Source organism: Caretta caretta, chromosome 6 (assembly GCF_965140235.1).
Source record: "Caretta caretta isolate rCarCar2 chromosome 6, rCarCar1.hap1, whole genome shotgun sequence".
In the NCBI taxonomy this organism is placed as follows: Eukaryota; Metazoa; Chordata; order Testudines; family Cheloniidae; genus Caretta; species Caretta caretta.
The window spans coordinates 62,831,944-62,844,653 of record NC_134211.1 but is presented as its reverse complement, the minus strand read 5'-3'; the positions used below and the strand labels follow the sequence as shown (position 1 = coordinate 62,844,653).

The window sequence follows — 12,710 nt, the reverse complement described above, 5'->3', positions numbered from 1 at the left end:
CACAATGCACAAAGGATGATGCAAGTTCAAAACAGGGGTGATACCTATGATCTCTCCCAGATAAATGGTTTTGTGGAAGTCTACCAATGCTTCCTTCCCCCACTGCAGAAAACTGATCATGTGTAACTTGTGCACCCCTTGTAACAGAAGTTCACCAGCCCCATGCCTGCCCATTGTTTCAGAAAAAGGTTGAAACCTTGCAGGTCCTTGCCCTTGGGATTACAAGGCCATCCAGCAGAGAGAACCTTTCAGGCCCTCTGTTGTTCCTTGCTTATAAGAAACTTGAAGTTGAGGAGCATGATTAACACAGACATATGGTCTTCTCTTTCTTTCTCATATCATTTGCTGCTGACCTAGAGAACTTCTAGGACCACTCCGTGGATTCATCAATTCAGCAATAGGATGCCATAAATGCAGGACAGCCAGCAGCCTCCTTTCCTAGCATGGATTCCCACACCAGCTGCAATGCAAACTAGCATTAAGCTTCAGTTCTTCAAACTATTTCCCAAAGCTTGGGTATCCCAACTAGTAAACGAGTCTCATATTTTTACTTCCAGCCCTACATATACCCTTCTAGCCTAGCTGTACCACCAGAATTGGCACCTCTGCATTGCATGAGCTGTTATTGGCATTCCTGCATTTTATAACTTCGCTCTTTTGAAAAATCATTCTTAAAAAAATAAAGTAAGTAAAAAGAAGGGAAAATCAATCTTGTGTAATGACATGATTACATAACAGAATGTTATGGTTCATGTAGCTGATTTAAGTATATGCAAATCAAAAATATTTAAGAAGTTGGTCTTTCCAGTTCCAGACCCTAATTTCAGGAACGCTTTTAAAGTAACTTCCTTCTGAGAACACTGAGGGAGCAGGGCCATGGCAAGATAAACACAGGAGGAAGGCTCTGCTTAGCCAATTACAAAGCGTGCTGTCCGGTGACTGTTCTCTAATCCTTTTTCTTCTTTTGGGGAATTCCAGAGGACAGAGAAGCTGCTGGAGACAATTGACCAGCTATACCTGGAATATGCAAAACGAGCCGCTCCTTTCAATAACTGGATGGAGGGGGCCATGGAGGATCTGCAGGACACCTTCATTGTTCATACCATAGAGGAGATCCAGGTATATGCAAGTCCTTCCCCTGAGATGTGTTTGTGTGCAATCAGACAATACTTTTCACTTAATTATGGCAGGTGGTGTGCTTTTTGGTGTTCTGGTGCTTCTGCTTAATCTAGTGATCTTTGGGGGAAAAAATGAGTTTTTCTCAAATTCTTCAGAAGATCTGGATCCAAATAGATATGAGCCAAGTTTACTCCAGTCTAACTGGATACCAAGACTTGAATGTGGATTTTTCAAGGAGATTTGCGGGTCTTGCTTAAAAATGACTGAGAGTCGAGAGGATTGTGCATTCTTATCCTAATGAGAGGGCTTAAAGCTACTCTCAGGCCCTGTGTGCTATGCCAACAGTCCCATAATTCCCCACCCCCAGTTCCTCTACTCCTCTTGTTTCTTTGATGGCTTCTGTAGTCCTGTGCTGCACAGCTACACTGCTGAATATTGTGCTCTCCCGTTTGCTGCTGAGTTACTATTAAGGGTCAAAGCTTTCAAACCTCCTTGATATCATTGGAGGCAACATTTCATCTTCCCCTCTCCTCCCACAAGGCTGCTGTGGAAAGAGCTTATAGTAGCTCCCCATAGTCCTCAGTGTTCCAGGTGCCCTTCTGGGTCTGAAAGGCCTTGCTATTTCTCCTGCTTGACTAGCACTTGTGAAGACAGCAGACAGTACATGTATTTGCTTGGATTAGGCTGGCTGAGCTGAAGAAACAGGCTTGTCTTGTCTTCAGCTGTTGCTTCATGGTAGCAACTGATTTGTTGGCCATCAGGCTAGGAGACTGTCATTTCCAGGTTAGGTCATTGTGGGGCTGTCTGACAGCAACACTGTACATGAGAGAGAATGGATAGAATGCTGGTGGGCTTTTGGGTGTGGGCTCTGTAGCACTAGCACTGACCATGAGCTACTGGGTGGAGATGTCATAAATGGTACTGACGTAGCATGAGCCCTATTACTGAGCTAGAGACCTGCCGTTTGCTAAAGTGCTTCCCCATGACCAGCGGTTCTCAAACTGTGGGTCGGGACCCCAAAGTGGGTCACGACCTCATTTTAATGGGTTCGCCAGGGCTGGCTTAGACTTTCTGGGGCCCAGGGCTGAAGGCGAAGCCTCCCCTGCCTGGGCCAAAGCCCACTGCCTGGGGCTGAAGCCCTTAGGCTCAGGCTCCAGTCCCCTCCTGGGGCTGTGTAGTAATTTTTGTTGGTAGAAGGGGGTCATGATGCAATGAAATTTGAGAACCCCTGTCCTAGACCAGTGAGTTGTTTTAACTCTTCCATACTGTAGATCAAATCTGAATAGCGAGTGCATTTTATGAACACTGCCTTCTCCCATTCATAACTTCATGGATTAAACTCCCCTTCCAGTCATACTTCAGCTACACCCCTGTGAACACCACAATAGTTGCTTACATAGGAAATTATTTACTGAGTTTAACTGTGTATAACATAAGTAGGTTATCAGGCACACATTCTGCTTTCATTCTTCATTTCCTCTTCCCCGTCTATCTGTACTGTTCACCTCTCTATCCCTACTCCATGTGCCTCTGCTTCCTGGTCCCTTTTGCCACCTCTCCCCCTGCACTTGTTTCCCTGGTCTTTCTCCTCTTTTACAGGCTTCCATGTGCTCTACAATTACAAACCTAGAAATGGCTGGAAATGAGCCAATCCCAAATGACTTGCCAGCTGTTCACAAACCATCAGCCAGTGTTCACCAGACCACCTTAGATTATAGTTTGGGAATCGCAGCATTAAGAGTAATAGAAAGGATGAGTTGTGGTCATGGAGAGGGTGCCATTTCCAGCTACAGAGCACTCTGCCAATGGGAATTTGCCAATTTCTCTGGGCTGGAAGATGTTCACCTAGTTGCGATCCCTGAACAGCCTCGGCCTGCTTCTGTTGATTCCACTGTAACCATACTGGATCTGGTACAGCCCTACCTGGAGAGAACTAATGCCTATCTGTGCTAGCACTCTTAGTCACCCAGGTGCTACAAAGTAACACTAGTGGTCTGATCTCTTTTTTCCAAAGTCATTGAGTGCTCACAACCCTCATTGCAGGGATCAAGCACTCTGCAAAAATCAGCCCACCAGAGTCTAAAGCAAGATGTATTTGACAGGTTTTGTGATGTTATCTCTGTAGCTAGTCAATATGGGATACAACCAAAGACAGCAAAAATAACCTGCCTCATAACTGCCTGCTTTAATCCAACTATGAAGGTCTGAAAAATGTTTGAGTGCCATAAAAGTGGCTTTTACCTGCTGTGGAATGGCCTTTTCTGCACCCTCAGAGATCGATTGCTCTGCTGTAGCAGCAGAGGAGTTTCCAAACTGCACTGTTTTTAGTAACACCTTAACATGGAGGCTGTCCTTTGACTAATGCTCTTCTTATCTCTCCTCTGCTGGCGCCTCTGTTTTCCAGGGATTGACCACAGCCCATGAACAGTTCAAGGCCACTTTGCCAGATGCCGACAAGGAGCGACAGGCCATCCTGGGAATCCACAATGAAGTCTCAAAGATTGTCCAGACCTACCATGTCAACATGGCAGGAACCAATCCCTACACGACCATCACCCCACAGGAAATCAATGGCAAATGGGACCACGTGAGTGCTTCGAGCCTTGCACTTTTCTATAAGGGGTATCACCCCAGGAAGCGAATTATTCCCTTTCTAAATTCTCCTGTCCAATGCACAGTGCTCAGCTAGAAACATAGAGTTTAAGGCCAGAAGGGATCACCGGATCATCATCTTACCGTATATCACAGGCCACCAACATCACCTAGCACCCACACACTAACCCCAACAACTGAAGTATTACAGCTCACAGACTAAACTATTACAGGTCACAGGCAGAGAACAGGAGGGCCCCAGTGCCCGAGGTCTCTGCAATGGCAGCGAAATGATTAAGTGAGATATACCCAGTTAATTCCCGCAAGTGATCCACACTCCATGCTGCAGGGGAAGGTGAAATGCTCCAAGGTCACTGCCAGTCTGACCTTGTGGGAAAATTCCTTCCTGACCCCACATGCGGTGATCAATTAGACTGAGAAGGAGACGAGATCCACCAGCCAAACACCTGAGAGACAGAGCTCTCAGGATCATCTCAGAGCACAGGCCCTGCCGTCTCGCATGATTTTTTTCCAGCACACGTGTGGGGGCTTAATGTGCTTCAAAGTGCAGAATGTGCAGGCTAAAGAGGAGAACTTGAATTTTCTTTTATTCCCTTCTTGAGCTGATGAAAGATGCTATCCCTAATACCAGTTGTGGTGACGGTCTTTGTGGGCGAATGGCAATTGAATAGAGCCCTTCAACTCATTTAACACAGGCCATCATAGAGTCCTGGGATGTTAACTTCTTTTGGTTATGTATAACTTGGGCTGTATTTAACCATCCCCTGTAGAGAAGACAGGTTTTATGTCCCATCCCCTAAGCTAGCCAGCCCAGGCCAGACGTTTATGCTTTCCTATTTGTGCACACCCCTTTGCTATATCCGTTTCTGAACGCATTGTGTCTAGCTTACTGCGCATGAAACACAGGCTGTGCCTTGCTATGTTTTGCTGCAGGTGCGGCAGTTAGTTCCTCGAAGGGATCAAGCCCTGCTGGAAGAGCACACACGCCAGCAACAAAATGAACGACTCCGGAAACAGTTTGGCGCACAGGCTAATGTCATAGGGCCCTGGATCCAAACCAAGATGGAGGTAGCATCTCAGTAATTTTGAAACAATCTTTTTTTCCTCTCCTCCACAATCACAGCGGGCATTCTGTATTGCCTCTTCCTTCAGCCTTTGGGCAATCCTCCCTTCATGCTTCAATAAGAAAGGCTTTCACAGAAAGTCAATGGACAGTGTGTGCTGAGATTACCATGCATCTGATTCGCCAGAGACACTTTTTTATCCCCGCTCTTTTCAGCAAATACAAAAATGTGGCCTCGAGAAAGGGATGCTGGCACTTGAATACATTCAAAGGGTTTCTCACTTGCTTTATACAAATACAGCAGAAGTTTATTTTGTGTAACCACTTTCATACCATCTGTTTCAAAATGTACTAAAAAATAAACACAATTATGTGGTAAAGCAGCAGCAGGAGAGAGAATTTTTAAGGGTGAACTTTTTAGCTAAGATTTGAATTAAGGTAAGTTGAGTTAAAGATAAAAGAATACAAGAAGGCTAGTGCTGATGGCAGGATGTGCAAGAGGTGGGGGAGGCTCTTCAAGGAAAACATTTAAGAAGGGAGTCAGTGCTAGATATGCAGAGATGTGAGGAGAAAAAAGCCATTAGAGAAGGAGCACAGAGGTAAAGAGCACTAAGTAAGGACAGCAGATATAGTGTGAAGAAAGCATTTTGAGCTCTCTCCTAGCTGAGGAAAAGAAAAGTGCTGGCCAGCTTATTCCCTGTCCTTTTAAATTACTATTGCCATAGACATACTGAGAGAGCTCCCAGAGCAATCAGCCGTGCCTTCATCATTTATCATCAGATGTTGCCCAACTAGTGATTCCACTTCATTGGATCCCCTCAGTGTAGGCTGCTTGTCTGCCCTGAGGAAACGCCAATTCTGTTACTGTTTTTTGGGTCAGTGACCCAAGTGGCACAGTTGGAGGTGGTAACACATAATGCAGTTTCTCCTCTTAGCTCCAACTGTTCCCAGCATCATTGCTTTTCCATCTTCTGTCATCCTCTGGCAGAGGGTGGAAGGTAAGGAGGGTAAACCTCCTCACTCAGTAGTTACCCTTGATCAGTTTACTTAAAGAAAGGTGTTGATGAAGTTTTCCAGAGCGCCAAATAGCCTGATGATTGGAACTTGGCATGTGTGAGAGCATAGCATGTGTCTGATATGGTGAGCACACAAACGGGTTAGGGAGAAAGGGAAACTGCAACCTGTAGGCTCATAACTAGGGCTACGTATCTGTTATAAAGGTCGCGGAAGTCCTGATTCTGTGATTTCCAAGACTTCTGTTGACTTCTGCAGGGGCCCGGGTGGCTGACCCCACAACAGCCCAAGCAGTTGGCTCTGGAGCCAGGTGGCCCCCAGGACAGCCACACCAGCTGCTGCTCCAGCAGCCCCGAGCAGCGGTCCCTGGCCAGACCCAGAGGGCGCCCTCCAGATGTAATCACGGGTATTTTTAGTAAAAGCCAGAACTTCAGCTGATGTAAGCTTGTGTAGTTCCACTGACTTCAGTAGAGCTACAGTGGTTTGTAACATAAGGGTGTCTGACCTCATATGTTTATCTCCTCTCTTTAAAGCCATGGTCTGTATAGTCTATATGACTTCTTCTTGAAGCATTTTGTCCCATACAGGGAACAGGTAGATACTGTGTGTGTTTAGGCTTGTCTCTCTAATGGGCCCAACTCCCTTGGGTTTGTTTATGCAGGAGATCGGCCGCATTTCCATAGAGATGCATGGGACCCTGGAGGACCAGCTCAACCACCTCCGGCAGTACGAGAAGAGCATTATTAATTACAAACCAAAGATTGACCAGCTGGAGGGAGACCACCAGCAGATTCAGGAGGCACTCATCTTTGACAACAAGCACACCAACTACACCATGGAGGTAAATGCCTGGAGAAGCCTTCAGCCTGTTGTGTTTTAGCCCCAGCATACAAAACAACCTAAGTTGTATTGGCCAGATGTAGTTAAGATGAGCATCCCCATATCACCCAGATTCTTTTCCAAAATGCTTGGCTAAACTTTTCACTCATGAAAGTGAGGAACTAACAGCACTGCTTCACCCACAGGGCCCTGCCAGGACACCTCAGTTCAGACCTGCAGCTCTATAGGCTAATCCAGTTCTGAGTCCTCCCTGAGTAGTTGCGACTTCAGCAGGTGGTAGATGGGGACCAGTGAAGAACACCAATGCATCTCAAATGTTTACCTGAGACTTATTAGCCGACTACTTTATAGCTGGATGCCTAATCCTAATAGCCAGGGTGAAGATACTGGTGATAGTGGTGGTGTGGATATGTTATGCATTATTTGTACTATGATAATGCCTAGAGACCACAACCAGGAACAGGACCGTGCTGTGTTAGGGTCTATACAAATATAGTAAGAGACTCTTGCCTCAAACAATTTAACATCTAAATTGACAAGACATACAATGTATGAGGGGAGAGAATGCAACATACAGGCAGTCCCCTCTCTGACCCCCACCCCAAGTAATGCTCCCTAGAGTTTCAAGGAATAAGACAGCTGTGTATTGTTGTGCTCCATATTTCATTGTAACATTGCAAATCAACTCCCTAGCTGATGATTTTTTTTAAAAAGTTACTTACTACTAGGGCTGGACAAATAACAGAAAAAAGAATACACCTGAATATATTATGCAATTAACTTCACTGGTATTAGCTGACGAGTATTTGACCAGCTATAGAGCTAGTTGAGTTCCACAAAGTATTTTTGAATAAATTGTTTGACACATACGGGAGAAATTCCCCAAATACTATTCAACCAGCTCTACTCACTAAATTTCTCTCTTTAGCATTGACTTTCCTTTCCTGGCTTCTTTTCACTTTGCTATAATTATTTATGGTGCATCTTTGCTTGAGCTGTCTTCAGAGTGTTCCCTAATTTCCCTTTCTCTCTCTGTTCTCTGCCTCCTCCCCTATATTGTCTCTCTCTCCTATTCCTCTCTTTATAACTATTCTGTACTTATTCTATCAGTCTTCTCCTTCCAAATCCACCCACCCATATATAGACCTGGGAAATTGTGCCAGATACTTAACAGCCAGAGGACTACACGTATTTAGTAGCCAAAGCCTGATATGAAACATGTAGGGTCCACTGTCCAGGGCCAATGCACAGATGAGTGCCGCACCATTTGCCAGACTGCTGGGATCCATACCAGGGTACGATCCCTGGACTCTATTTGGGGGCAGTGAGGGCCTTAATCTTCTGTATTAATCTCTGGCTAGTAGATGTTCATAAATTTAGAGTCATGGGGTTTAAGGCCAGAATCCACCACATTATCTAGTGTGGTGGCCTGTGTATGACAGGCCATCCGCACCACCCAGCATCCACACACTGAACCCAACAACCAAAATGAGACCAAAGTATTAAGCCTCCTGGAAGGCTACACTATTATCTGCCACAGGCAAAGAGTAGGGGGGACCAAAGTGCACCAGTGCCTAGAGGCCCCAACCAAGAACAGTGACTCAGATCCCTGCAATTGACTAAGTGCCCCCATCATCTCAAAAGAGAAGTTTTCTCTCTCTGCTTCCCCCTCTACATCCTCCTGGGTGCTGCAAGAATATGGGGATGGTGAGGTGCGTCTGCTACTCCATGCCTTTCACAGACTCCATTCTTTTGCTCCTTCTTCCTAGTTAATAGTTTCAGTGCTGCTGCTGGAAACTCTCCCAAGCAACAGTACACTAAAACTAACCAGATTCCTGTCAGTTTCACTTTGGCAACAGATTCTGGTCACTTCTCATTACTGAATCTGGTGAAAATCTGTGCTATAATAGAGGCACTGGAGAAGTGGGTGTCAGATCTAGGAAAACATCTGTGCATCACTTTACACTCAGTTCACATTTGAAAGTTTTCTGCATGACTGAGAGCTAAAAACTTTGGACTTGATTCTCATTTACTCTAAGGCCGCTGTACACAACTCTGGCAGAGTAAAGTGACCTTAAAGCTAATGTAATGCCTTAGTTTAGATGAGAATCTGACCTTTTATTTTTTTTTTAAATGAAGGTTCAGATTTTGAAGAAATTGATGGCACTTGCCCAGAGTGAGAGGGATTTTTCTGAGCAAGTGGATTTCCCAGGCCATGACCATCAGGATCACTTCATTTGTAATGATTAACACAGTCGAACCAAGGGCTCCAGATGCAGAAGGTGCCACTTTTTAAAAGAAAAGTCTTGTCCTTTCTTCTTCAGCATATCCGAGTGGGATGGGAGCAGTTGCTTACAACAATTGCTAGAACCATCAATGAAGTGGAAAATCAGATTCTGACCCGTGATGCCAAAGGGATCAGCCAGGAGCAGATGAATGAATTCCGGGCCTCCTTTAACCATTTTGACAGGGTAAGTCTGTGTCCCCCGCAACTCAGTGGGCCACCTGCTTCTTCATAGGCTTGGCATAGCATTAGAAACCAAACAGCCCCTGCAGTAGAACTAACCACAGAGTAGACTTTTCATTCTTGTGCTTAGAGGACCAGGCCTCATGAGCTGCCAGCTCTGTGGAGACTGTCAGGTAATCCTGTCCACATTAGGCTAGTCTGTTTGTCATGCCGAGACAGGAAGTTTGTCTGGAATGCAAGTTTCCTGACTGAGCTAAGACACGGGAAAGTCAGCCAACATATTTAGAAAATAGACTATAGGCACCCATCCCCTTTCCTCTGGAGGTCCCTCACTTAAGTGCTACATACAGTATAACAAAACATAAATAAATGCAGAGCCAACAGCAAATACAATTATAAAATAAGCCCACGATAAACTCAACCATCATCCTGCCAACAGCTCTCTCACTTACATCTAGGGGAGATCAGCTGGCGTGCTTCCATGAATCTGAACAGCCACACTGTCACCCGGAGAGAGGCACTCCCAAAACCTTTAGGGTTCTGTAGGTTCCTCGCTAACACCTTGAATGCCACCCATAGACCTACTGGCGAGCAATACAGATCCCAGAGCAATGGTGTATACGTATGCGCCTGACACTTGCTAAGCCTGTGACAGCATTCTGTGCTAGATTCAGTTTCTGAGTGGTCGCAAGATAAAACCCCATTACTGCAGTCTAATTTCAAGGAGAAGCCATCTCCAGATGACCAAATAATGGCCATACTGACTCCTCTCACGTTGTCGAAGGTGCATTCAGATAATGATCCTCTCTCCTTTCTAGTGTTCCCAAGTGTACCGTGTACATCCTAGCTTTCCATCCACATAAACAGGCCTTCCATTTACATCTGAGATGCAAGAGAGGGAGGTTACAGTGGTAACAGGGAAAATATGGTTGCCTCATCCTCAATTATTTCTTCTGTTGGGAAGCTTTAATACTGATTGTAAACACCAGACTGAAAAAAAATTGACTTTTTTTTTTTTAAAGAGGGAGTCAGCTGAAGCTGGCCCTGCACACCTACCCTGAGTTTCCTTCTCCTGCCAGTGTGGCATGTCAAAATGATGAGGACTGCAGGCAGGAAGCCCTCAGTGCTGCCCTGCAGCTAAGTTCTGCTTTTCAAATTGGGATTCTCAATTTTGTGTGTAAACCTTGGTGATGAACACTTCCCACCCCACAGTGTTTAGTGATTCTGAGCTAAAAGGAGTGCAGCTGTGGTGAAATGTTCTGCTGGGCTTTGTGGCTGGCCTCCAGTAGGCTCTCTTGTCAGGAAGTTCACGTTTACCATGAGGTCCTCTCAAAACACAGAAGAAAGGGGGTGTTATAAATGAATACTGTATCCATCGTTGGTAGATCCCTCTGTGTAATAGCAAAGATAGCTGCTATATAAAGTCAGGGGTGCACTTCAGAGAGCTCAGCCAGTCACAGCTCTGCTTTCATATACAGAGCTCAGAAATATAGGGGTGGCAGCACTTCCCTGAGCTTCAGCTGTTTTTTCCTGATGTGTTCTTGGAATGCCAGGACTGTTCAGGAGCACACAAGATACTCCACCAGCTAAGCTTCACGGAATCATTGCCAGGCATACCTACCCTAGCCTACCACTTTATTGGGGTATCTGACTTTTGACAGCAAGAACAGTAAGGTGATAGTATTTGCTACCCACTGTGTCTGTCTGCTTCCCTGCACTCTGGGTTACTGTTGAAATGCAGGACTTCTGGCATTACTGGGTAAAAGAATAGCTATGTCAGAGACTGATCTGGAAAAAGTAGATTTTAAAGCTTGCTAGTGTTAACAATTCTTGTTCAAACGCTGTCAAGATGTGATCAAGTTCTCTAAGAAGCTACTGTTTTGAGAGCATTTTTAGCACATCCTGAAATGTCATTGTGGTATCTAACTTTGTGCACTTTTTATTTTTCTTCCCTGTCTTTTTATCTGCATGTCATTCTTTCTCTACCTCTCTCCTCTCCTCACCCACTGCATGGTGCATCTGTTTGTTGTCTTTTCACCTGCCCTTGATCTTCTCTTTACCTCTCTTTTACCTGCCCCACACTACCACCCTGCTGGCACTGCATGTCCTGTTGCCTGGCACACCGCATAACCAGGATCACTCCGGCACACTTGGCCCTGAGGAATTCAAAGCCTGCCTCATCAGCTTGGGTTACGATATTGGAAACGATGCACAGGTACTGAATGCTAGTGGTGAATGCAGCGAGAAGTTGAACTATAAGGAAATAACAGTTTTCTCCTTTCTTTTCTTTTTTTGTTTTAATCCTTCTGTCATTGTTGTTCTCATATTTTACTGTTCATGTATCTCTGTTCCATCCCACATTTGCTCTTTTACTTAATGAATTTTCATATCTGCCCCTTTTAATTACCTTCATTTATTGTCTTGGGAGAATTCTTTTTATATCTACCTATTCCATTTACTTGTTTCACTTAAATTTCCCTGTCGTCTTCTCTTTGTGTATTTGTCTCACTTGATATCTTCATGCTTCATTGTTTTTTTTAATATTCGTGTCCTATATAAAAACTATTTCATTTCCAACTGAATCATTGCTGCTTCATGGTTTTTCAAACCACCTTTATTGTATTGTTTTTCATTGTCCAATAATTCCTGTCCCTTTTTCCCAAATCCATTCTTTGTAATATCTCCTGTGGGTTCATCTCTTCCTCGACTGGTTTCCATTTTCTCTCTCTTGGTTTCTTCTATCCTTGCATCACTCCCTGTAGAAGAAGACTGGCATGATGGATTCTGAAGATTTCAGAGCCTGCCTTATCTCCATGGGTTACAATATGGTAACGTAGAGCCCTTCTGTCACTCATGTTCACAATGATTCATATGACCTTCTGCAAATGGGAAGGGCACACATTTGTAATGAGTCAAGGTAAAAGCTACCTTAATTCCTAGGACTCTCAGAAATGGAAACTAAATGTTGAAATGATTGTGTGTATGTGTGCGTTTAAATCTTCATCTTACAGCTCTAGCTGGAGGGAAGAATGGGAGGGTTATGTCCAATTCTGATCTGTGTAGAGTGAGAATTGATTTGGAAAACTGCATGGCTTATAAACTGGAAGAAGCAAGAACCAGCTCATGTTGATGTGTTCACTGTTTGCAAACAGCAACATGTAACCTCTCCAGCAATAAGTAACAGTGGGATTCCAATGGAAGTCTTCATGACAGCCTGATGAATGAGTGAATGCTGTTACCAATAAATATTGAAACAAAACTGTTTATACGGGAAGTGTTTTTGCTAAATTCTCAATGTGCATATCCGTGTACGTACGTATGTACGTGTGTGTACACACTCTGTAAAATACTGTACCACTTACAAATAAATAAATCCAACTAAAATTCAGGCTTTAAGCTTCTAGTGCCCAAAAGTGAGACTAGAATGGACAGTCCGTAAACTGTGTCTATGCCCCCACACACCTGGGTGTGCTACAAGGATATTTGCTTCAATCTTCTTCCTAAGGCCAGTTATGACTCTGGGATCCTGATATCCCTTTGTAAAGCTTTCAGTGTTAATGTGGAAGCAAGTCTTTCAGCAGATGTAAATCTTAA

General features: G+C 44.5%; 1 protein-coding gene across 8 annotated transcripts in view; it reads left to right on the top strand.

Moving 5' to 3' along the window:
- The window catches only part of ACTN1 (actinin alpha 1), a 129,843-nt gene that overhangs the window by 110,100 nt on the left and 7,033 nt on the right, over window positions 1–12,710 (top strand). For 4 of the 8 annotated variants that reach the window (XM_048852278.2, XM_048852277.2, XM_075129646.1 and 1 more), the window contains 6 exons: window positions 979–1,119; window positions 3,524–3,706; window positions 4,666–4,800; window positions 6,471–6,650; window positions 8,974–9,120; window positions 11,251–11,331. In XM_048852278.2, the coding sequence (XP_048708235.1) occupies window positions 979–1,119; window positions 3,524–3,706; window positions 4,666–4,800; window positions 6,471–6,650; window positions 8,974–9,120; window positions 11,251–11,331 (867 nt within the window). Of the gene's footprint in view, window positions 1–978; window positions 1,120–3,523; window positions 3,707–4,665; window positions 4,801–6,470; window positions 6,651–8,973; window positions 9,121–11,250; window positions 11,332–11,878; window positions 11,945–12,710 lie in introns of all 8 variants that reach the window. The other 4 variants (XM_075129648.1, XM_048852282.2, XM_048852280.2 and 1 more) reach the window with 2 other exon arrangements.